The 24,944-nt window shown below is 57.8% G+C and overlaps 2 protein-coding genes across 4 annotated transcripts; one reads left to right on the top strand and one right to left on the bottom strand.

Moving 5' to 3' along the window:
• The first annotated feature begins 279 nt into the window (after positions 1 to 279).
• On the top strand, positions 280 to 4,055 carry HSD3B7 (hydroxy-delta-5-steroid dehydrogenase, 3 beta- and steroid delta-isomerase 7). 3 transcript variants are annotated; one of them, XM_085016944.1, is made up of 7 exons: positions 280 to 387; positions 924 to 1,092; positions 1,311 to 1,466; positions 1,759 to 1,867; positions 1,946 to 2,045; positions 2,247 to 2,409; positions 2,857 to 4,055. In XM_085016944.1, exons 2-7 carry the CDS (start codon positions 927 to 929, stop codon positions 3,270 to 3,272), a joined length of 1,110 nt encoding a protein of 369 aa, XP_084873070.1. In that variant the 5' UTR covers positions 280 to 387; positions 924 to 926; the 3' UTR covers positions 3,273 to 4,055. The 3 variants fall into 3 exon arrangements, with proteins under 3 accessions (XP_084873070.1, XP_003124535.3, XP_005655142.2); XM_003124487.5 differs by lacking the exon at positions 280 to 387 and adding an exon at positions 457 to 546; XM_005655085.4 differs by lacking the exon at positions 280 to 387 and adding an exon at positions 457 to 546 and having other exon boundaries at positions 921 to 1,092.
• A 109-nt stretch (positions 4,056 to 4,164) lies between these two features.
• STX1B (syntaxin 1B) lies at positions 4,165 to 24,079 on the bottom strand. Its single transcript, XM_021086411.2, has 10 exons — positions 23,961 to 24,079; positions 15,520 to 15,594; positions 15,211 to 15,310; positions 15,007 to 15,081; positions 11,266 to 11,339; positions 10,748 to 10,856; positions 10,477 to 10,550; positions 7,853 to 7,990; positions 7,650 to 7,760; positions 4,165 to 7,417 (listed from the first exon to the last, which is right to left on the bottom strand). Exons 1-10 carry the CDS (start codon positions 23,988 to 23,990, stop codon positions 7,337 to 7,339), a joined length of 867 nt encoding a protein of 288 aa, XP_020942070.1. The 5' UTR covers positions 23,991 to 24,079; the 3' UTR covers positions 4,165 to 7,336.
• Positions 24,080 to 24,944: the final 865 nt, after the last annotated feature.

The following is a 24,944-nucleotide window of genomic DNA, read 5'->3' as shown; positions in this document are numbered from 1 at the left end:
GTGGCCTGAAGCTTGGGGTGGGGAGAGGGCCTTTCGGGCAAGAGCCAGGACCTGCAGACTCAGCCACCATCACTCTGGGCCACCTGCTAGGCTGGAACAGCCATCCAGAAATCCCCCGCCAAGGCCGGCCAGGGCAGGGCCAAGGTCAGGCCTCCCTTCCCTTCCCAGAACCACAGCTGCTGCTGGGCTTCTGGCCTCCTGGGAAATCCAGCAGGAGGGAAAGACTGACATCATGCCCTGGGAGCGAGGTCACCCTGCCTGCTCCCTTTACCTCGCCCACCCAGCAGGTTCCAGCTTCCCCATTCCCTTTCCTCAAGTTCTCTGCTGGAAGCAGATGCCAGTGCAGCGTGGAGTGGCCACCAGAGGGTGCCCTGTGGCAAGAGTAAGGTGGGCGGAGAGGTGGAGGCTGGGCTGGTCTCTGTTCCTGGAATGGGCCAGGAGGGAGGAGGAGCAAGCGGAAGGGGACTGTGTCACGGGCCCGCTGGCCTGGGGGACGAAGACGGCCTCCCGGTGGCCAGTTTGGGTGTCCTGGGACCTTGGCAGCAGGTAGGCAGCAGTGATGCCAGGGCCTGGGGTCCCTTCCCCCCATCCCGGCCCTTCCCACCTTCCTCTCCCTGCCGCCCCGGCTCCCTGCCAACTGCCTTTCCTTTTCTGTCTCGGGACCTCCTCCTCCGCCTCAAACCCTGAGCCCTCCCTGCACGCCAAGCCTTCCCCTCATCTTGGTAAGTGCGGCTGGCAGGGTTGGGACAGGTAACCTGGCTGCGGCTCCCACGGCTGCAGCCTCTGGAAACGGCTCTGGGCCCCGGGTCACTGTTGCTGTCCACTAAGCCAGAGGCCTCTTCTAGGAGTAACAGGTGGGCTGTAGGTGCCGGGGCAGGTGGCAGCAGGCAACCCAGGTGAGCCAGGGTGTCTTTCCCCAGCAGGGCATGGCAGATTCTGCTCAGGCCCAGAAGCTGGTGTACCTGGTCACAGGTGGCTGTGGCTTCCTGGGGGAACATGTGGTCCGCATGCTGCTGCAGCAGGAACCCCGGCTCTGTGAGCTGCGCGTCTTCGACCTACACCTGGGCCCCTGGCTGGAGGAACTGGAGACAGGTGACTGTGGTGGGGACAGAGTGGGGACGGGGGGAGAGGATGTGGACTTCCTTCCTTGGGGTGGAAAAGATGATGTCTCCTATGTTTTCCAGTGTGGACGGATGGGATGAATGAGTCACATTGGGAATATGTGGCTTCCAAGGGTGTGGGCCAAACCCAGCAGCTGGCCTGTGGCCTCAGCTCTGACATTGCCTCTGGCTGCTCCTACCCATCCCCAGGGCCCGTGCAGGTGACTGCCATCCAGGGGGACGTGACCCAGGCCCATGAGGTGGCAGCGGCTGTGGCCGGAGCCCACGTGGTCATCCACACAGCTGGGCTGGTGGATGTGTTCGGGAGAGCCAGTCCGGAGACCATCCATGAGGTCAACGTGCAGGGTGAGCGGCTCTCCACCTACTCTGATCACACACGCAATCCTCCCTGGCGCATGGCCTGAACTTGGCTGTTTGTTCCCTGCCCCCTCTTTGACCTTGACCTCTGTAATTCTCCTGTGACAATCTGTCCTGTGGACACTCCTGCCCATCATGGCGGGCTGGCCCTCACTGACCTGCCGTGGTTCGCCCTGGGCCTGGAGCTGGAAGACTCGGGTCCTCCTCCAGCTTTGGGATGGGGAGCGGAAAGATGCAGAGGGGGAGGAAGCTTTGGTTTAGACGTCCCCCCCTACCCCAGGCACACAGAATGTGATCGAGGCTTGTGTGCAGAATGGAACACGCTTCCTGGTCTACACAAGCAGCATGGAAGTTGTGGGGCCCAACATCAAGGGCCAGCCCTTCTACAGGTGAGCTGAGGTTCCCCTCAGTCCTTCAAGGCCCCCCTCTCTCCCCAGCATTAAGAATTTTCCCTCTCCCCCCACTAGGGGCAATGAGAATACCCCATACGAGGCAGCACACAGACATCCGTATCCTCGCAGCAAGGCCCTGGCTGAGCGGCTGGTCCTCGAAGCCAACGGAAGGAAGGTAAGACAGCGGATGAGATGTGGGAGCCAGAGCGGGGGTGGAAAGAGCTGCCGGGCAGAGGCAGAGCCAGGGCCTGCAGGCGCCTTTGCATCCTGCCCTGGGCACCTCCCCTCCATCTCCAGCTTTTGGAGGCCAGGGCAGAGGGCAGGCCCTAGGGGCGGGGTGTCCTAGGTCTTAGCAGTGCCTGCCTTTTGCCCCCAGGTCCGCGGGGGGCTGCCCCTAGTGACGTGTGCCCTGCGTCCCACTGGCATCTATGGTGAAGGCCACCAGATCATGAAGGACTTCTACCACCAGGGCCTGCGCCTGGGGGGTCGGCTCTTACGGGCCATCCCGGCCTCTGTGGAGCATGGCCGGGTCTACGTGGGTGAGGCTGGGCTAGGCGGCGGGGGGAGGCTAACAGGGCTCTGGGATCCACGTGGTTCTGGGGTCGGGGATGGTTGTGTACTCTGGCTAAGAGAGGACGGTCTATACCTGGGCCAGAGCAGACAAGGGCCATGCAAGGCGAGAAGGACGGCCTCAAAACGTGTCACAGGCTGAGTGAGGAAAGGGTTGGAGTTATGGGAGCAGCATCGTTCCAGGACCATCAGCAGAAAAAATAGCCTCCATTCAGGCTGGCCCTCAAGGGCAAACGGCTACAGGGCCTGGAGGGAAGCAGCCTTCAGCACAGCTGTTGCTATGAGGGCAGCATCCACAAGGGCCCAAAGAGGGGGCAGCTTGGCCAGCACTGGCCGGGGAGAGACCAGCATGGACCTGGTCACAAGGGCACTGAGGGCCACTTCCCCCCCTTCTCCCCTCGGCCCTGTCCCCGCAGGTAACGTGGCCTGGATGCACGTGCTGGTGGCCCGGGAGCTAGAGCACCGAGCGCCACTGATGGGTGGCCAGGTGTACTTCTGCTATGACAACTCACCCTACAAGAGCTACGAGGACTTCAACATGGAGTTCTTGGGCCCCTGCGGACTGCGGCTGGTGGGCAGCCGCCCGCTGCTGCCTTACTGGCTGTTGCTGTTTCTGGCCACCCTCAATGCCCTGCTGCAGTGGCTGCTGCGGCCGCTGCTGCTCTATGCGCCCCTGCTCAACCCCTACACGCTGGCCGTGGCCAACACCACCTTCACTGTCAGCACAGACAAGGCTCTACGCCACTTTGGCTATGAGCCCCTGTTCTCCTGGGAGGAGAGCCGGGCCCGCACTATCCGCTGGGTGCAGGCCGGGGAAGACTCCACCCAATGACAGTAGGGCTGGGGCCCGGAGCCTGGCGTGGCCCAGCCATCCGGGTCCAGGGCCCTCAGATCCTGGGTGGGGACGCATTCTAGAGCTGCAGGAGGGGCCTGGTGCCAGACTGCCCATCCTAGAGCTCTCATTTTAATCCACAAGCCTTGGGTCTGTGTCCTGATGTCTAGTTCTCAGGCAGGTGTGTCTTCTTCACTCTCAACCCAGGCCTGATGTCTCACTTTTCGATTTTTTTTTTTTTTTTCTTCTTTTTTGGCTGCCCAGCAGCATGCGGATTTCCCAGGCCAGAGATCAGATCCAAGCCGCAGTCGTGACCTAAGCCACAGCTGCAGCAATGCCAGATCGGATCCCTAACCCACTGTGCCTGGCTGGGGATCGAACCTGTATCCCAGCGCTCCCAAGAGGGTGCCAATCCTGTTGCACCACAGCGGGAGCTCCCGGTTTCTGACTTTTCAAGCAGGAAGTGGGTAGACGTTCCACAGGCCTCGTGCTGATGTCCAGGCGTGATCCTCAGGTTTGGATTCAGAGTGAAGATACTTTCTGGCTCCTCCCACCACCTTAGTTCTGCCTTGGGGGTTACAGACCCATCATTTTAAACCATTTATTACCTTTATGCATTTCTTTTTTAATTCTCTTCCCTAAAGGCTGAGGAAATCTGTGTATTTTCACAGCTTCCCACCCCTCTAACCCATATCAGTTCCTGAAATATTGTTAGACCCCTGCCTGACGACGCCCCAGCAATGCTGTACCTGGCTAAGCCCTGGAATAAAACGAATTCTCCAAGCCTGGGTCCATCTGCCTGTCCAGCTCCCCGGCCGGCCTCCCGCCTTGTCTCCCCGGCCCCACGGCGCCTGCCCCGCGTGGGGACAGAAGGAAGTGAGCACGCAGCACACCCGCTGTTGGATTGGTTGCTATTTCTCCCGTCCCACGGGGCCCGACCCGGCCCGGGGTGGGGGTGGGGGGCTCTGGGGACAGGACATGCAGGGCTGGGGCGGGGGCAGAATTTTCCTGTGTTTTATCCATTTGCAACTTGGTCACCAATAGAGAGAAATGGGACTCTGAGGGCTAACAGGAGAGAGTGGCCTGGCTCTGGGCCCCCAGCCAGGCCCCAGGAGTCCTGTCCCCTCCGAGGAGGAGAGGGAAAGAGCTCTAGAAACCAACGGAGAAACAGAAGGGGCAGGGGCTCATGTCAGCAAACACGGCTACATCACGTGACACGCCAGCGACACAGAAACACACGCCAACGCACACGGCTGCACAGCAGGCAGGGGGGCGGGTGGGGGAGGAGGGAGCCGGGGGCCACCCATCTTGTCCTCTGCGGGGCAGGCTGGGGGTGGGGCAGGGTGAATGCATAGAACACATCATGTAGGCACGCTCAAGGCGTGGCAAGAGCGTGCATCAACCCACAGGCATATGGGATGGACACGCGGTGTGCTTCGTGAGAGGCAGGGCTCCGGAGAAGAGGGGAGGGGAAGCAGCGAGCCCTGGCCAGGCCCAGGACCACCCACGGGGCACACAGGGGCGTGACGGTGGTAGGCGCGTGGCAGGCGGGCAGCACACCCTTGTCTGAGAACATGTGGAAGACACCAGCCCCCAGACGACATGCCAGGGCACATACAGACACGACAGCTGACAAGCAAACACACCCTGTGATGTGCGGGACTTGGAAAAGCTGGGGTAGAGCAGACTCTCGGGGAATCCTCTGGTCCAACTGAGGCCCAGAGATGGGCAGCTACAGGCCTGCTACCCCTCAAGGAGGCAGCAGCAGCATCCTTCCAGCCAGGGCTCCACCCTTCTCCTTGTGGCCCCAAGGCTGTGGGAATTCCAGAAACACCTGGGCTGAAAGGGTGTCCTGGCTGGGTGGCAGGAAGGAAAGAGGGCAGGATTTGGGGGTGCTGGGACCTGCTCTGACGACCCCAAAGAAGCCCGAGTGGGAGTGGGAGGGCTGCCCTCAGACACAGGGGCAAACCTAGCGTGAGCTTCCCTCCTCAGGACAGCCCGCCTCGGGGATTCTGTAAATACACCGGCCACACACAGGCAGGGCCCAGCCAGGTAGGGAAGAGGTTGCCTCTCTGAGCTGGCGGGGGTGGGAGGTGGGGGGCGGGTAGGGTATTATGTTCCAGAAGGTCACACCTGCATTGTCTCTCTCTTCCTCTCAGGCTCACACACACGCACACACACACACACACACACTTCACGTATATAGCGACTCCAGAAAACGATCTGCACTCACAGCCGGGCCCTCCCCCCAGTGCACACATACACCGCACCCAGGGCAGGACGCATTCTTGTACATGGGTGTTCCATCCTGTGGGTCCACGTTCCTGGGCCAATGGTGTGGGAGGCTTCTAGACACTGTCCTTTGCCCACGGACCTCCCACCTGCCACCAAACGCACAAACCCACCCATGGGTGTGTTGTCTACGCGGCAGGGGAGGAGCTGGCCCCTTCCTCAACCTCAGACACCCAGGCCTGGGTCCTACCCTCAGTCTCACCCTGCGGAGGAACAGCTGTTGCTGACATTTCAGCAGATGTGTCCAGGGCACGGGCCCCAGCGCTTGGCCCGCTCCCGAATGTCTAAAAGAAACAATTCCTGAAACCCAAGGTCCCTGAGGCAAAGTCCAGAGCATCCTCGGGGCAGCGGGGACCATGACGGCCCCCCCAGCACTGAGGTTAGTACTCAAGAATGCGCTCATCCCCAGTCCGCCTGGGGCAGCCCTTGACATTCCCCTTATAGTGACGTCTCCAAAAAAGCCCTCCTAGGAGACACTCGAGTGCAGGCCAGTACAGGCGTCATGCCACGCCACGCCCGTGTCAGCATGTGCCGTGCGTGTGTGCAGGCGTGTGCCTGGGTGTGGTCGCACCCGCCGTGGCAGGGAGAGCGCACTGAAGTGTCCCAGCTTCCACACGCGGAGGCCTGTCCTCCCAAAGAGACAGACACAGAAATGCCTCTGGCCTTTGTGCACGGGGGCGCCAACCACACAGGGCAGGAAGCCCCAGTTGCACAAAGTGGATGCAGCAGGGTGTGGCCATACCAGATAGCGGTCAGCAGGTCTGGGGAGAGAGGGAGGGGCAAATAATCCGGATGAACAAGCCTGGATGGGGCACACGTTCTTTTAGATGTGTGTCCGTATAAAACAGGGGGCAGAAGCTCACTATGTAGAAACCCTCTACACACACACACACACACACACACACACACACACGTCTTTCACATCACCTGCTGGGGGAAATGCACACAGACATAGAGACTAAGCTAGGTGATTTACATGTGTGTGCTTCCACTCGCCTTGGTTGGATTCCACACGCGAGCACACTCACACGCTAACCAGGACGCATGCCAGCCCTGGGCCGGGGGCGGTGACTCAGCCAGGAGGGTTTGCTCTACGTCACTCTGGGGTGTCTGCCGTGGCCCGTGTGTATTTGGGCCCACCTGCGGCCTCTGGGAATGTGAGTGTGAGCATCTGTACACTCACAAACTGCCACATCTGGAGCCGACATGGGGGAGGAGGTGCTGCGGCACTGGAGTCACACGTTTGAACACAAAATTCCACATACACAAACTGTGTGTCCATGGATCCATGGCCACACACACAGAGACACACACACACCCCCGCCTATTCACAGAAGACAGAGCGAGGCTTGGTGGGCTGCGGTGTCACACCTGGTCACAGTCCACACAACAAGCCAGGCGAAGGGGGCAAAGCTCAGACAACACACAGACGAGGTGAGGGGCAAAGAGGGTGATCTGGTGCTTCTACACACGTGTACACACACACACACACACACACACACACACGCTGGGGTGTCCACACGTCTCGAGCATGTGCTGGCGGCATGCTTGTTGGTGTGCATGTGTAATCACGCCTGCTGCTATCTTCGTGCGGGGGCGGGGTGGTCCATGGGGGGGAGGTCCAGGGACTCCAGGGTCTGACCGGGGGAAAGGGGGGGCTGCCTGGGTCTGTCTCGGGGGTGAGCCTGGAGCAGGGGATGGAGTGAAGGGGTGGGGGGGGTATTGCTCCCGATGTGGTGGGGGAGGGCCTGGGAGGGGGAGGGGTGGGGGGCCTACAAGCCCAGCGTCCCCCCGATGGACGACGCCAAGACCACCCCCAGCACCACACAACAAATGATGATCATGATTTTCTTCTGCGGGCAGGAAGGGCGAGAGGGCCGAGGAGGGAGCAGCGGAGAGAGGGGGAGAGAGACACACCGACAGACAGACAGGAGGGGGTAAGGACAAAAGAAGAGGGGAGAGAAAACAGAGAAAGGAAGCGGTCAGAACCAGAGGGAGGCCTCCATCCCTCGCCTCGGCCCGGCCCGAGCCCCGCCCCGCCCGCTCGGCTCCAGCCCACCTGCCCACGGGCCCGCCCCGGCTCACCCTCCGGGCCTTGCTCTGATATTTCACAGCTTTCTTGGTGTCGGACACGGCTCGCTCCACGTAGTCCACGGAATGCTCCACGTTGTACTCAATGCGGTCGATCATCTCGCCCTGCGCCGGAGGAGATGCGCGTCGGAAGGGGCGGGGCCCGCGCTGGGAGCCGGCGGCCCGCGCGCGCCGACGGTGGCCGGGGCAGTACCTACCTGGCTCTCCACGAGCATGGCCATGTCCACGAACATGTCGTGCAGCTCGCGGATGCTGGTTTCCAGCTTGATGATCTCGTTGTGCCTCGTCTCGATTTCATTCAGGGCCTGCTTCGTCATCTGCGAGTCCATTTTGATCTAGGGTGATGGGAGGCGGGGGTGTGTTAGAGGGGAGAGAGGTGGCAGAACCCCCTTCACTCCTGGAAGAGCCTGGATTCTACAGTAAGAGCATCTGGGTTCGAATCCGGCTGGCATTTACTAGCTGTAACCATGAGCAAAGTGTCCCACCTCTCTGAGCCTCAGTATCCCCACCTAGGAAATAGGGATACTAACAGGGCCCACCTCACAGAGTTGTGTGAAGTTTTTATTTTATTTTTTTGTCTTTTTAGGGCCACACCCATGGCATATGGAGGTTCCCAGGCTAGGGATCCAATCAGAGCTGCAGCCACCAGCCTATGCCACAGCCACAGCCACACAGGATCTGAGCCGCGTCTGCGACCTACACCACAGCTCAGGGCAATGCCAGATTCTTAACCACTGAGCAAGGCCAGGGATCGAACCCGTGTCCTCATGGATGCTAGTCAGGTTCCTTAACCGCTGAGCCATGACAGGAACTCCTAGTTGTGTGAAGATTAAATGAGCTCGTATGTACTGGTCGATTAGAATAGTACCTGGCACACCAGAAGCACTAAAGAGAAGTCTTAAATTATAAGAAGCAAAACTTGTCCTCAGCCCAGGGCTGCCTCAGTGACACACACCAGGGAAGCCCTGGGGAGGGAGGCAAGGGTCCAGGGTCCCCACCAGGATTGGGGGCTGCATCTGGTCAAAGGCAGAGAGGATAATGGAAGGGGACAAAGCAGGAGGAAAGTGAGGCAGGAGGAAAGTGAGCCAGCAGGAAAGGAGGCCCAGATGAGAAGGCGGTGTGTCCAAGGGCTCTGGAGTGCCCAGGATGTGGGGTGGGGACAAGTAAGGAAACGCCCTGCAGTCCTCAAGAGTCAGTGGGAGAGAGACACTAACCCACAATCAGATTTACCTCCTCCGCACAGAGGCCAGAGCACTCACTTTCCTAACCACTCACAGCTTAGACCACATCGAGCCACTCCTTTTTTTTTTTTTTTTTTTTTTTTTTTTTTGCTTTTTAGGGCCACACATGCAGCACATAGAAGTTCCCAGGCTAGAGGTCAAATTGGAGTTACAGCTGCCAGCCCACGCCACAGCCACAGCAATGGCAAGCTGCATCTGCAACCTACACCACAGCTCACAACAATGCCACAGCTTACAATGCCAGATCTTTAACCCACTGAGCGAGGCCAGGGACCAAACAAACCTGCATCCTCATGAATGCGAGTCGGATTCGTTACCATTAAGCCACAACGGGAACTCCTCAAGCCACGCTTCTGCTCTAAAACCCTCCAGGGCTCATGGCTACCCACAGGCTACACCCTCTTGCCTCAGCAAGTCAAGGCCCCATCACCCTTTTTGCCCTCATCTCCCCACATCATAAGAGCCCAGCGGCTCTTTGGCAAGTGGTCCACTCTCCCTGTCTTGGTTCAGTCTGTTCCCTTTGTCCTGAATGTCCTTTGCCCATCTCCCCGAGTCCAAAGGCACACAGCCCAAGGCCACTTCTCCCAGGAAGGCTTTCCTGACTCTAGACGTTAACTACTGCCTTGGACTGTCTGCATCTTGTTCAGCCCTCAGGCAAGGTACCGACAACCCTGCATTGTAATGATGGGTTTCCACTGTAGTGATGGTGGGTTAAGTGGCAGGAATTGGCTCCATCTCCTTAGAACCACTCAGCAGGTGTCCCTCCACTCTCAGACAGACAGACAGACAGCCTGGACAGAGCTGTTTGGGAGAGTGCCAGCCTAACTGGCCCATTATCAAATTGCTCAAAGCTCATTTAACAAAAATCAATTTGCTGAAAAAACGACTTGCTGAAAATGGCTAGACTGTCACTGAACATACTTTAACCCTGGTCTAGAAACCTTAAGAAGAGTCATTCTGCCACCAGCAGCAGAAAGAGAGACAGACTGGTCAGGCTAGGGCAAAAGTCAAGAAAGAGAAAGGAGAACTACAGCTGGGGAAAGCCCGTCAATTTCACATACAAGATGACAAGGACAGGGCAGTGTGCAAAACTCAAGCAAAACTAAAACTGGTTTTAAAAAAAAATCCTCAAAATGTGGGCATATTAGTCATTTGGTGAAATGACCCACTTCAGTCAGGAGTGGAGTATCTCACTGCTGAAGGGTCCCTGACTGTGAATTCAAATCCTGGCTCTGCCCATAGCTGTGTGGCCTTGGCAAATGATTTAAGCTCTTTGGGTCAGACTTCCTTATCTGTGACACGCGGCTTCCTCAGAAGCTAGTGGCGAGGACTAAATGAATTTAGTAGGTAAACGTCAATCTGTACAGTACTTGGAACAGTGCCTGGCAACCTACTGTTTGCCATTTTTATGAAGTTACCTTCCTGCTCTGCCCCCATGGAATTCCCCAGTTCCAGGTCCAGACTTCCCGATTCTGGGTATTCCAGGGCGGACCCAGGACCTTGAATTCGGCCTCAGCTTGGGGAAGAAAGGTCAATGCCTTCCAAAAACAGACTCCCCACCCCACCCACGTGGGGCTCACATCATCCGTGAAGATGGCCAGCTTCCCGCTCTCCAGCATGTCCTCCAGTTCTTCATTGGTTGTGGTCCTTCCAGCTGTGGGGAGAAAGGACTCCCTGCTCAGGGACTGGGACAGACTGGGGGCCTAAGGTGATCGGATGTGATGCAGCAGGGACCCAGGAGCCCATCCTCCCATCCAGCCTTAGGCCGGGCACCCCCTCCGTGGAGAGGAAGGGCCTGGAAGGAGTATGGGGCAGATCTGGGGAGTTTGGGGAGGGCGGTGTCACACGCACTGATCTCCAGCTGCCGCTGGATCCGGTCCTTGCAGCGGTCCCGATACTTGGACTGGGTCGCGTTATATTCAGTCATTACTTCCACGAACTTCCGGGAGAGTGTGGAGTGCTGGGGCGGGGGTCCAGACACATCAGGAGGCAGCGGGTGGAGACCAAGAAGGAAAGGAGTGGGCAGGAAGGGCTGAGTTAGACCACAGCCTCTTCTTCAGCTCACGCCATGATCTCAACCCCGCTCAAGGGCGCCGTCCGGTACCCCCAGCACCCCCATCCTACGCCCAAACCATCATCCAAAGCCCTGGCTAAGGCACCGAGATGTCGCCGGGTTCCGCCCTCCGCTGTAGCCCCGCCCCAAGCCCCGCCCCCGCCCAGGCTCCTCCCTGGCCACGCCCCTCACTTGTGCCGGCTCTGGCCCGCCCACCCCCAACCCGCAGAGCTCCAGCCAGGGCTCCTCCCCTGCCGGGTCCGGTGCGGTCCGTTTCCAGCCCCGACCCTGACGGTACCGGCCCGCCGCCACCTACCTGGGTCTTGCGGATGCGCAGGTCGGCGGAGGAACGATTCAGCCCCTCTTCCTGTTCGATGCTTTGCTCGATCGCTAAAGGAGAGAGGATGCAGTGACGGGCGGGCAGGAGACCTGGGGCATGTGGGGCAGGGGTCTGGGACGCACGTAGAGTCGATACCCCGACGGAGGCCCCAGGCCCGTGAACAGATAGATGTCACACCCAGGCGAGGGCAGACAGTAAAGACTCCAAGGTCTTCCAAAGCAGGAAGCCGGGGGATAAAGGGACAAATGTTTGAGGGAATCCCGAAGGCAGGTAGGAGGGGAGACTGAGAGTCAGTGGGTCACCAGACAGAAGGGGTCTATTTGTTCCGGCGGGAAAGTCCCACAGCTGTAACGCCTGCCCCCGCCCCCCAGTCCACATTCTCTGTATGAGGGCCTCTCCACTTCCTACGGCCTCTTTTTTTTTAATTTTTTGCTTTTTTTGCTTCTTAGGACCGCACCCACGGCATGTGGAGGTTCCCAGGCTAGGGGTCTAATCGGAGCTACAGCTGCCAGCCTACACCACAGCCACGCCAGCTCCCAGCCGCCGCGTCTGCCACCTACACCACAGCTCAGGGCATCGCCAGATCCTTAACCCACTGAGCAAGGCCAGGCATCGAACCCGCAACCTCATGGTTCCTAGTCGGATTTGTTTCCACGGGAACTCCTCCTACAGCCTCTATAAAGGGGCAAGGAGCCCACCCTGGGATTTTTCTGTAGGAAGGCAAGAACGTTCAGGTGGGTCACATTCTAGCTGCCAACCCTTCCTTGGAAAATTCTAGGGTAAGTGGATGGATATTGCAACAGAGAAAATTGTTCTACAGCCCTGCCCTATCAGGTGATCCCTGTGCGCGGAATTCCCACTTCTAAAGGATGCTCTGGAAAAGCACACAGATTAACTGGGATTCCTGCTTCTAGATCATGCACTCTTCACGCTTACTGAGATTTTCTAAAATAGAGCTTTCGGGTAAGATCCACTGTGCTCAGAAAATGCGGCAGGGATGAATCACCAGGCCCTCTCAGACCTGGAAGGCCCTCCAGGCCATTCCTGAGAACATCCCTTCTCCCTTCCGCTGGCAGCCCTGGCGGTCTGGGGCTGGATGACACCCCAAAGCTCACCTGCCAGCCCTGGCTCAGCGGCTACAGGAAAAATCCAGGAACACAAAGCCAGGGATGTTGGAATCTCTGGCCCCAACGACTGGGATCCTATTGTCAGGCTTGGGGCTGGGGCTAGGCCCCGGAGGAAGGGATCCTTTACAGGGTCTGACTTCTCACAGTAATCTTAGGAGTTGCGTGACGGCAGCCCTTGTCTTAGAAACTGAGGTTGAAAGGGGTAAAGCAACTCATCTCAAGGTTACACACAGAGCTGGAGCTCGTGCCATCACAGAGCTGGAGAAAGATGGCGAGGAAGACAATCGTCTCTTTTTTTCTGGAGCTCTAGAAGGTCAGCTTCTCTAAGCCATTACCACGATTCCTAGCTGCTTTCTTTTTTAAATACACTTCTTACTAATTTTATTTATTTATTTATTTTTGTCTCTTTTTGTCTTTTTAGGGCAGCACCCATGGCATATGGAGGTTCCCAGGCTAGGGGTCCAGTCAGCAGTACAGCTGCCAGCCTATGCCACAGCTCACGGCAACACCGGATCCTTAATCCACTGAGCAAGGCCAGGGAGCGAACCTGCAACCTCATGGTTCCTAGTCGGATTTGTTTCAGCTGCTCCGCGATGGGAACTCCCTTCCTAGCTTCTTTCTTTCTTTCTTTTTTTTTTTTTTTTTTTTTTTTTTTTTTTTTTTTTTTTTTTGGTCTTTTTGTCTTTGTTGTTGTTGTTGTTGCTATTTCTTGGGCCGCTCCCTCGGCATATGGAGGTTCCCAGGCTAGGGGTCCAATCGGAGCTGTAGCCACTGGCCTACGCCAGAGCCACAGCAACGTGGGATCCGAGCCGCGTCTGCAACCTACACCACAACTCACGGCAACGCCAGATCATTAACCCACTGAGCAAGGGCAGGGACCGAACCCGCAACCTCATGGTTCCTAGTCGGATTCGTTAACCACTGCGCCACAACAGGAACTCCCCTAGCTTCTTTCTTGGTCGATTTCTGAACTCCTAAACCCTACAGTCCTCCTCATGGTTGTCTAGAGAGGGTTAATCTCAGAGCTCAAGGGGCGCAAAGAAATCGCTGTGCCTAGGGATTTTTAAACTGTGTTCCCTGGAACCCTGGTTTTTTTGTTTTTTGGTTTTTTTTTCCTGTGTTTTCTTTTTAGGACCACACCTGCGGCATATGGAGGTTCCCAGGCTAGGGGTCGAATTGGAGCTGCAGCTGCTGTCCTACACCACAAACACAGCAATGCCAGATCCAAGCTGTGTCTGCGACCTACACCACAGCCCACAGCAACACCAGATCCTTAACCCACTGAGGGAGGCCAGGAATCAAACTCAAGTCCTCATGGATACTAGTCAGGTTCATCAGCGCTGAGCTATAAAGGGAACTCCCAGGGAACCCTGCTTCTAAGAAGGAACCTCAGGGGCTGTTGCTGGGAGTTCATAGAAGAGGAGGCCAGGCAGGTAGGGCCCTGGGTCTCCCAACTCCAGTTCGGCCCAAACAGCCTGACTTTTGTGTCTGTGTTGGAATTTGGGGTAAGAGTTCACTTGGGAAAAAAAGATTTTGCAACCAAGGAGAAAAAAAAGCCAGCTTTGAAATTGCTTCAGGAGCTCCCTGGTGGCTCACTGGGTTAAGGACCTGGCATTGTCACTGCTGTGGCGAGGACATGATCCCTGACCACGTGAACTTCCCTATGCCGCTTCAGTAGTTCTTTCTGTGCTGACGAGGAAGCTGAGGGCAGGTTACTTGTCTAGAGTGAGTTGATGATTTCCATCGCTCCCTCTGTCTGGATTTATACTTTTAGTACACTCTCCTGACTGCAAAGGGCTTACAGATCAGCACTGGAGGCTCACGCATGGCCTCCTGTTGAGTCCGAGAGGGCACAGAACCCCCGTCCTCATCTCCCCGAACCAAGGTCATTGTGCTCAGGGCCACGCATCCGACACGGCTCCTTTTCCCCAAAGCCCGGGCAAAGTGCCTTGGACAGGGTCGGTGCTTGGCAAATGTTTTCTGATGCTGAATTACCAGAGGCATACGAATGAGCATCACGGGACCACTGCTAGTCCCTTGGCACCGGCAGACAAGGAGGTTCCCAACCCACAATGCTTTGGGGGGAAGGTGGTTATTACCAGCACCCAAGTCCTTAAATTAGAGTGAATACATGAGCATTTGGCAAGTCCCTCCTGAAAGCCTGCCAGCCCCTGATGTCAGCCACACAGTCCAATCTGTCCTGAGCTAAGGATACCAATGCAGAAGCATTTGCTGAGCCCACCTACTGGGTGCTTAGCGCTATGCCGGGCACCTGTTCTAGAGAAATGAGGCCTCTGTGAAACTAAAGCCACCTGGAAGATGATTTTCCTGGTGGACCCTCATGCTGATGGAATCAGCAGAGCTCAGATGCAAATTGGACAGAAAGCCTCCTCTCCCTCATCTCCCTGTCACGTATGTATCTTTCTTCAAGGAATCTGGGGCAAGTTGAGAAATCTCGGGTTTTATGCTTTCTCACTGTTTAGGAATATGGCTCCTGGAAGTTTGCAGACATTCTTCATAGAAAGGCCTGGGTAGCCCAATGGAGGGCAGGGGTTTTTTCCCTCCTGGGTCAGGGGACGGCATGCCTCACCTTTCAACTTGGATCGAACCTTATTGGCCGTCTTCTTGATGTCTGCAGTGAGGTCCTCCAGCTCCTGTTTGGTCTCTGAGGGGAGGGGTGGAGGGGGTGAGACATGGGGTGAGACCCCAGACTCCTTCTGCCCACCGCCCCCAGGCATGCAGCAGTATCAGCAGCAGCAGCAGCAGCAGCAGCAGCAGCAGCGGCAGCACTTACTTTCATCTGGGTTGGGGGCGGCCAGGATGGCACTATGCTGTTTTTTCACTTGCTCCACATCCTCCGACAGCTTCTCAATGCAGCCCCGGATCTCTTCCACCTGGGGCAGCAAATCGGCTATACCCAGCCAAGTCGTCGGGCCAGACAAAGGGATTTCAGGGGGCTCAGTCAGGGTTCAGGGAAACGGGCCAGACCCAGAGGGGTTGGTAAGAGGCCAAGGGGTTGGAGGAGTAGAGAGTGGGGTGGGGGCAGGGGGAGGGGGACCAGGAGAAGGAAGCTGTTGGCTGGGGGCCAGGGTGAGTTCTTTACCTGTTCAAAGAACTCATCCATGAAGTGGTCCCGGTCCACATGGACCACCTCCTCCTCATCATCGCTGTCTTTCGCCTGCGGGGCGGGGGCGGGGGGGGGCAAGGAAAGGCAGAGTCTGTGAGTAGTTCTGACACTTCTAGCTCTAGGCTCGGAGCAAGGGTGTCCTGGGAAGGGCCACCTGCATGGGGCCAGGGCACCGAGCAGTCACAATCAATACTGGAATACTGGCTATCTCATGGCACAGGGTCCTGGCGGCCGGGTAGCGGACAGTGCAAAGGACACCTTGGAGAGACTCAGCCAGAGGCACCCTTTCAGGGACGGAAGTGGTCCTGTGAGTGCGGTCACCCTGGAGGCTTGCGGCGCTCTGGACAGCGGCTTTAATCAACCAGTATGGAAGTATTCTGATGTTATGACAACCAGCTAAATGTCAGCCTTGTAGGAGTTGGCTCTGCGCTGGGAGAAGGGGTCTGGGATGGAGCCCCAGGAGTCTGGCGCCCCCACCATCCCCCACAGCCACTCCTGCCCGGCCTCACTTTGCTCCCTTCTCTTCCCCTTCAGCCTCCGACCCGACCAGCCACGTCCCCTAGGCAAGGTCACTGCACTGCCAGCGGCAGGCACCAAGCTAAGCAGGCACAGTCAGGCCCGGGGAGGGCGGGATGAGAGACACAGGCAGCACCCCGACCTCCCTCCTCCGCCCCACTCTCCCCTCCACCCCCCCCACCCCTCCCTGCTGACTCTCCTCCGTGTATTCATTTGCCTTCATCCAGCCTCTCCCAACTTCACACCCACCGACTCTCACTTGCTTGGATTTTCCAGTTGCAACCTGCAGCTGCTCAGCCCTCCACCCCCAGGGCTCAGAGACACAAAGGGATTCACCCACCCATACCGCCACCGCCGCCACCAGACAGACCAGTGACAGAGACAGAAGGGCTGACACACAAGGCGCACAGAAATAGGGCCGCTGACACCCACACCAAGATACACTGATGTGCTGACGTTCAGCCGCACACAGACCCACGGCAAACCTGCCTGCTGACACGTGTGGACACACAGACATGCGCCAGCCGCCCGGGACATTTGGGCGGGCCCTCTGGGGCTGTTCTCCCAGCCCCTCTGAGCCTCTGCTGGGGAAGAGGAATGGGGGGGCAGGGAGGGCTCCCCATGGCTCCACACTCCCGACTCAAGACCCTTCTCTGCTTGGAACAGCAAAAGCCGAGCCCATCAAGCTTAATTACATCTAGAGCCCTAATCAGTCTGGATGGAAATTGAAACGGTTCACCCTGATTTCCAGAAAAACCCCAGCCAAAACTCAGACTCTCACGACCAAAGCCCAAATCAAATCGAGACAGGATCCGAACAGTGTCTAGTGGGCGTGTTGCCAGTTGAGATCTAAAGAGAAGAGCGACCGGGTCCGAGCAGATCGCAGACAGGACCTGACAGAAAGCAGACAGCAGCTCCGGACGAACCAGACTCGGTGCAGACAGATCGCAGACAGCTCAGATCGAACCTAGACAGGGCCAGATGGGCCGTAGATGCCATCGAAACAGCCAAGGGAACTTGGAATCGGAGGGCCGCGTGAGCCCAGAGTCATCCAGCCGGACTCCCACAAAGGCACCCCTGCTTCCTGCCCAAGCCCCACTGAGCTCAGATGGTCCCCAGGGATCCTCCCCACACGCGTCAGAGAACCTGTTCAGCACTTATATTTACCCTCCAACCGTCTCCTGGGAAAGCGAGGCGCCTGTGTTATCTGCCCACAGCTGCCAGAAGCCGGGGTAGCACCGTGGGGACCTCTGGCTTCTCAAACCTCTGTCTGACAGGAAACCACAAACAGACCTGGGTCCCAAGAGGCTCCAGGATGCTCAGCTCACCTCTGAGGACCCCACCGGCCTCCCATGATGTTCCACCCTCAAAAAGCCAGCTGCCCCATGAGGTCCTCTCCTCCTGGAGCTAAAAGCCATGCCTCTGTCACTTCTCTGCCTTCAAGCACTCAGCCCTTGGCCCGACTGCCCACAGGGCATGAGGCCTCTCACTGGTCCGGGGGCCTGGGAACTGTCCTATCCGCTGTCTTCTTCCCTTTCCCAGGCTGACTTAAGACTCTCTCAAGTCTCTCTCCCCTGTGGTTCCCAGGGCCCAGCCTCGATGCTGCTGGGGGCACATCCGGCTGCCTGTTTATCTGCCCTTGAGAGGCAAGGCTACCTGTACTGGGCGTAGCGATGACGGGCAGCTGAGAACGCAAACCCTCTACACTCTCCAGATGCTCTGACGTCTCTAATCCTGTCTGATCCTCACCATCTGAGCCCTCGAGAAAAGCTGTCCCCATTTCACAGATGAAGGAACAGGAGGGCAGAGGGGGAAGAGGAAGGACTTGCTCAAGGGCACTGGGGCTGAAAGGGGCCAGGAAACCAGAGGCATCTCAGACCTGCCTCCTCCCACGTGTCCCTTCTGAGGCCTGAAACCAGGCCGCCTCCTACTGGTGACTCGGCCACCAGCCACGTCCCCTCCCGACAAGGCCCAATCTGGGCGAGGCTCTGCTTTGCGCCCTGAGCCGCTAGCAAAACATTCGTGTTTGATGGCACCTCTGGCCATAGGTCATGCCGTCTTGTTATCTCATTTAATCTTCATTAAAACTCTGTAAGGACCATTGGTCAACATAGTTATAACTGCGGCATGTGTACAGGATTTTATAACGTTCCATGTGCACGGCGTTTGTTTATCCATTTCATGCTTACAAAGGCGCCCTTGGATAGATGGGGAACCTGCGTCCCCAAGAGGCTTAAGAGTTTGCCCAGGTCCGTGGCTGGAAGGCCACACGCCTTCTTCCCTCTGAGCCTCAGCCCCTGTGTTTATTGAATGGCAATCCAGTCCTCCCCACACTGTGGGCGGGAGGAGGCAGTAAGACCAGGCAGGAAAAATGCCTGATGCTGCCAGCGAGAATAAATGCTCGGTGAGCGCTGGCTGTCATCCACGTTACAGATGAGGAAACGGGCTCGGAGAGGTTGCCTGACCCGCCTGCCAGTAAATAAGGCCAGAGGTGGCACAGCAGACAGGGCCAGAGGTGAACTGGCTGGTGCTCCCTCTCGGGCTCTTTCCACGCGGCCCCTCTATTCCTTCCTGGCCCCAAAAGAGTCGGCGCTGCTCTTGAGGCTGGGGTGGAAAAGCAGGGAGAGGTGCCAGGCTGCAGGAAGGGCCCAGCCTGGAAGCCAGGCGCTCTCGCCTCTGGTGGACCTGCTAGGGGACTCCAGGCAAGGCTCAGCCCCTCCCTGGGCTCATCGGTGGCACAGGTGCTCTGCTCTGAGCGGTGCCCGTTTCCTAAGGAGCACCGCCTCCATTTCTGGAAGAAGCTGGCCTGAAAAGAAAGCCGGCTGTGGGCAAACGAGACCAGCTCGGAAGAGACGATCAGAGGTGCCCCCATCCACCCTCTGGACAGTCCCAGCCTCCATGTCCTCATGTGAAAAATGAAGACAAGAAGAGTGATCTCCACCTGACACGTGGGTGCTGATGGCCACGAGGGCCCTGCATTTCTCCTTTAACCCTTACAGCCGCTCCATGAAGTAGGTAGTATTCTTATTCCCCTTGGGCAGACGAGGCAGGCAGAGATTTGGGGTTTGGTTTCTGTCCTTTTTTAGGGCCTTGCCATGGCATATGGAGGTTTCCAGGCTAGGGGTTGAACTGGAGCTATAACTGCCAAGCCTACACCACAGCTACAGCAACGCCAGATCCTTAAGCCCCCGAGCGAGGCCAGGGATCGAACCTGTATCCTCATGGATATTAGTTGGAATTGTCACCACTGAGCCACCACAGGAACTCCCAAGGCAGAGAGAGATTATGTAATTTGCCCACGCTTATACGGCTGACAGGGTGGTGGCTGGATTGGAACCCAGGCACTCTGTTCATTTCAGCTCACCAACTCCTCAAGCACTCGAGAGGGTTAAACGTGAGTGTGCAGAAGCACTGGGCACCTTCTGGAATTTCCTTGAGGGAGAAGGGGGCATCAGATCCAAACCTCTAGCTTCAGGGGCCCCCATCAGAGATGCCAGGGGCTCTCTTAAGTGTGTGTGTGTGTGTGTGTCTGTCTGTGTGTGTGTGTGTGTGTGTTGGTGGTGGGGAGACAATACAGACAGATGCGTGGATAGCAGGAGAGGGACAACATGTGCCAGGGAGTCCACCAAAGTGACAGATGACAGGGTGACTGAAACAGAGGTGGAAAGAGACTGGAATTGGGTGACAGAAAAATCATAAGTGTGTGTGTGAACACATATGCATACACATGCACACAATACACAGGGGCTCACACCTGCTCCTCCGGAGCACGAGCATCCTCCCATCTAGAGGCAGCAGCCTCTCTGCACCCCCCACTTCTGTCCACCTGTCTCCCTGTCCCAGGCCTCTGCTGGCTCCCAGCATCCAGCCCAGCCCTCCCACCCTCTCTCCTCTGCCTTCCCTGTCTCCCCCGCCCCCCCAACTCCCTTCCTCATCCTCCCTCTGCCCCATCCATTCAGCTAATGAATATGTCCGATCTGCCTCAAGTTCTCTTCTGGGTGCTGCTGAGGAACAAGACACAAAGGGGTCCTGCCTCCCAGAGGCTGACGTTCCAGGGGAGGGAAGAGCAACAGGACAGGCCGGTCAGGGAGGGCCTTCTGGGAGGGGCTTGACCTCTGAGCGAAGGCCCAAGGCGTTAACTGCACCAGGACATAGAGGGACATAGAAGTCAAGGCAGAGGGAACAGCGTTCCAGGCAGAGGGAACAGCATTCAGAGAGCCCAGGAGGTGCAAAGGCCCACAGGCAGGGGGAGCTTGGTGTTTGAATAGCAGAAACAAGCCTGGCGCAGGTGGGGGATATCAGTCCATCGCCCAGGGTTCTCTTGGTCCCTGTCCGCTCTCTCCAACCCTGGGCCACTCTTTCTTTCTGTTACGTCAGGTCTGCTTTTTCTAAAGCACCTACTGTGCCCATCCCATTGGACCCAGTCCCTGCCTGCAGGTTGCATGACTTGTCCTAGAACAGCCCCCACTTTCCACCTGCCCTCAAATTGCAGCCTCCTTCACCTCAGGCCGCCCCCTCCCCTCCCCCCCAGTGCCCCCTCCCCCTCCCCCTCCTCCCCCACCTTCCCATTTCATAGCCGCCTCAAAGGCTCCAGCCCACAATGCGTCCCCTTGTGGCTTCTCTCTCCTCGAAACCTCCCTCTCCATCTCACTTGCTTCCCTTCCTCTCCTCTTCAGCCCCATCCCTGGACCCACTCCTTGGACCCTGGGACACCCATCCAGCCAATGAACTCCCCATGGCAGCCTCCAGTCCAGCCCAGCACCTCCTAGTTTGCAACCAAAGGTATCTGGTGAACTGGAAACGGATAACGCTGGTTCAACCCTGGCTCAGATATTAACAGCCGTATGACTTTGGGCAAGTCAGGTTACTGCTCTAGCCCTCAATTTACCCCCAGATAAACGAGGGGTCACATCCTGCCCATCTCAGGGGGCTGATGCGAGGCTAAAGTAAGCCAATCAGCTGTGGAATAACAAATACTCATGGAGCAAGGCTGTGAACCAGGCCTCCCACTAGGCACTCCTGGCCTAGGCTCAACCTTTGGACAAGCCTCCGAAGCAGGTACCATCATGACTCCCCATTCACATATGAAGAATGTGAGGACCAGAGAGGTTAGGCCACCTGCCCAAGGTCACACAGGAAGAAGCAAAGCTAGATTTGAACCTAGACTTTCTGATTCCCCCTTCTGTGCCCTTGACCGCTATATGATAAACTCATCTGAGAATCTCTTGGGAATTCTAAAAACTGTTGGAAAAAGACAATCAGGCCTCCTGGGCCGACGTGTCCTCCCATCACTGCCTTTCCATCCCTCTCAGCCTCTCAGAGACCCCTTCCCCAGGCCTCCCACACCCTGCCCACTCTCTCCTGCCTCCCAGCCTCCTCGCTCTCAGCTCCGGTAGGGAGACCCTCGCACTCCTCGCATCTGGCAGATTCCACGCCCCCTCCCCCACCACGTGCCCTCCCAAATCTCTAGTTTTCCTGAGCAGTGACTAACACCAGAGCCATCAGCATTCACCCACCCGCTTCCCCGCTCCAAACCGCCTCCCACCTCCCCACTGGCTCCCCGCAGCACACAGGATTCTCCCCTCTGGGCAGGGGGGTCCCTGACCCACACGGATGCGGGCTCCCATCCTCCACCTTCCCTGCATCCCTGTCTTGGCCTCTTCCCTCGCCCTCTCTCCAATCACACCACTATTCCACCTCCACCTTGCCCCAACCCACTCCCCATATCTCCGGGTTTTGGATTCCTGGCATAGTCTTGGCAGCCATGGATCTGAGTTCAAATCCGAACTCCTCACGTGCTAGCCGCGTGACCTTGGGTGAGTTTTAGCCACTCTGGGCCTCAGTTACCTTCATTATGAAATGAAGCAATCTCTCAGTCTACCGACCTTACCAGGAGAGGGGCTAGTGAGATTACAGGTGGCAACCTGCTTTGGATGAAGACAGCATCATGAGTGAAGGGGAGTTTAGAGGACCAAGGCTGGAGCCTGCCTGTCTTTTATGATTGATCGATTGATTGGTTGTCTTTTTTGGGCCGCAACCGCAGCATATGGAGGTTCCCAGGCCAGGGGTCCATTCAGAGCTGGAGCCGCCGGCCTACGCCACAGCCACAGCCGTGCCAGATCCGAGCCTCGTCTGCAACCTGCACCACAGCTCACGGCAATGCCGGATCCTTAACCCACTGATCGAGGCCAGGGATCGAACCCGCATCCTCATGGATGCTAGTCGGGTTCATTAGCCGCTGAGCCACGACGGAACTCCCTGCCTGCCTTTAATTAGCTAGGTGACTTGGGTCAAGTTCACCTCTCTGGGCCTCCGTTTCCTTATCTCTGAAACGGATGATTCTCATACGAGTCTTCTAGGGTTGCTGCGAGGATTAAAATGAGTTAATATGTTCAAAACACTTAGAACAGTGTCTGGCACATGAGTGTTGGTTATTTTTATCCCTGTCATTCTCCCGATGCCTGAGTGCATATTCACTAAAAGTTTAATGAAAAAAACAAAAACCAACATTCAAAATTCCCTCCCTCAACCACCAGTTCCTCCTTCCTTCCCACCTGCCAACCCATCTCTCGTAGAGTCACCAGTCACTTGCCTCCAAGCCCCTTCCTCTTGTCTTTCTGGGACCTGGTTCCCCACCCCCCCAAATCCAGGGGGGGTCTCCAAAGACAGAGCTTTTTACTCTCTACCCCCAGTGTGGAGACTTCTCTTTCAGAGGCTGAAAAAGCAGAGACACGTGTCAACCGGGAAGATGGGAAACCCCGATTCCAGTCTGATCCTCCCACCCACCTGCTTGGTGACCTTGGGCAAGTTCCCGCCCCTCTCGAACCTCAGTTTCCTCATCTGTCAAATGGGATAACAACACCCCCCCAGGGAACAACCAACAGGCTCCTGGTCAAGTGCATCAGGCCACATCCGTTGGGGCCAGTACCTGATTAACATAACACCACAGGCCCTGAGCACACGGCAGGATCTCAGCGCTGCCTCCTCTGGCCCCGGGTCATTTCTCCAATGCCCCCAGCATCCTCCTAGTCCCAGAAAGCACGCTTGTCAGGCCCCCACGCCCCAGCCCCTCCAAACGGCAGCCTTCACTGCGGACACCAGTGCCACCCCCCTCCCCCCCGTCACCCAAACACAACCGACTGCCTGGCCGGACTCCTGGACCCGGTCCTCTTCAGGCCCGTAGACCAGGGGCCCACGTCAGCCTGCCCCGGACTGTTCAGGATGCCCCAGTTCCCCCCAGTGGAGCAGAGGCCATGTCACACAACCCAATCCCGTGGCCCTGTGCCTGGAACCTCCTTCCGGTCCCCCCTGCAGCCCCATCTCCCACCTCTGGGGTCACCCTATGTCAGGCCCTGGCCCTCTGGCTCTCTCCTGAGCGTTTCCCCCCTCCCCACGGAGAGCAACACACACACACACACACACACTCTTCATTCACTGCCAGGTGTTGGCATCTCAGTCCCAACCTGTGTCCTTCCCCACAGCAGCCCCCCAATCTGGGTCCCGCTGGGCTCAGCCTGGCCCAGTAACTGGCCACATCCTAATTCAGCAAATCTGCCCAGCGGATGAGAGTACCTTCCAATTTTCTCCTCACACTCACTCTCTCCCACCCCCAGATCAGACCCCAGGGCCATCCTGGGAATATGAGGTGTCCAGGGCCCCTGAGACCTCTCCTGCCCCCTTGTGTCTTCATGGCCTCCAACCCCTTCTAGCCACTGTCCCTAAAATGCAGGTTCATTGGAGATATCAGGTGCCTCCACATATTGGGGTCCCCCCCCTGCCACCAACCTCCAGTCTCATCATTTGCCCCCCCCCCCCGCTTCCCAGCACCTCCCCCACTCCACCCCCACGCGCTCCCCAAATATTGGGGTCCCGCCCCCCATTTCCCCCACCGCCGAGCTCACACTCCGCAGCTCCTGAGTCCGATCCTTCATCCTGCGACGGCTCCTCCTCCTCCTCCTCCTCCGGTTCTGCCTCTGCTGCTGCTCGCTGCCTCCTGCCTCGGTGCTGGAGGCCGGAGTCTGGGGGCGCCGGGGGGCACCGGGCCGCTGGCGGGGGGCCCGCGGGCGGGGGCGGGGCCGGGGGCAGCGAGCCGAGGGCCGGGCAGGGGCAGGGGCCTGGGCCGGGCTCAGCTCTGCCCGGGCTGCGGTGGCGATGCGGCTGCGGCACAGGCTCGGATGGAGGGATGCGGGAGCTGAAGCGCGGGGGAGGGGGGCGGAGGGAGGTAAGGAGGAAGGGAGGGAGGGGGGAACCGGGAGGGGGCGGGGAGCAGGGGGCATGCGCAGCGCCCGGGGCTGGGGGCGCCTGGGGGTTGTAGTCCGGGGAGGGGGGACCCAGGAGGGAGGGGGACTGAAGAGGCCTAGAGGGGGTGGGGAAGGGCAGAGCCAGAGAAGCAGGGAGAGATGCGACGGAGGAGATGCGGCTGGAGGCACAGAGATGCTGGTCGGGGGTGGGGGTGGCGGCGGAGTGGCAGAAAGAAGGGGAAAGGGAATGAATTAAGGGAATAACCTGGGGAGACGTGCCGTGGATCCCTTTACACCAGGAGATACAGATAGATTTTATATTTTGTGTTGGGGTGGATCTGTGGGAGTCTGTGCACGACCACCCCTGTGTGTGCGTCCCTGCGGGAGGCTCTTTGGACACTAGAAATAGCAAGAGTGACCCTCTAGGTGGCTTTTGTGATGCAAGGAATCGGCCAAGCCTAGCTGAGAAGGACATGGGGCTTATTTATTTATTTTTTTTGCACAGCCTTCCCTATGCTAAATGTGCATGTCCCCGGACAGCGTGGGTCTCAGAGCTCTGCTTGTCTCCCTCCAGGGACCGGGTGTTCACCACCTCCAGAGACCTCCTGGCTTATCTTTAGATGGCTCTGTCAAAACAAAATATGT

The sequence above is a fragment of the Sus scrofa genome, chromosome 3, assembly GCF_054392235.1.
Source record: "Sus scrofa isolate SSC_HxYL_T2T_F1_AM1 chromosome 3, Sscrofa_HxYL_maternal_Yorkshire_Landrace_v2.0, whole genome shotgun sequence".
NCBI classification, from domain to species: domain Eukaryota; kingdom Metazoa; phylum Chordata; class Mammalia; order Artiodactyla; family Suidae; genus Sus; species Sus scrofa.
Note: the sequence above shows the minus strand (reverse complement) of the source record. Positions and strands in the feature narration are given on the sequence as shown.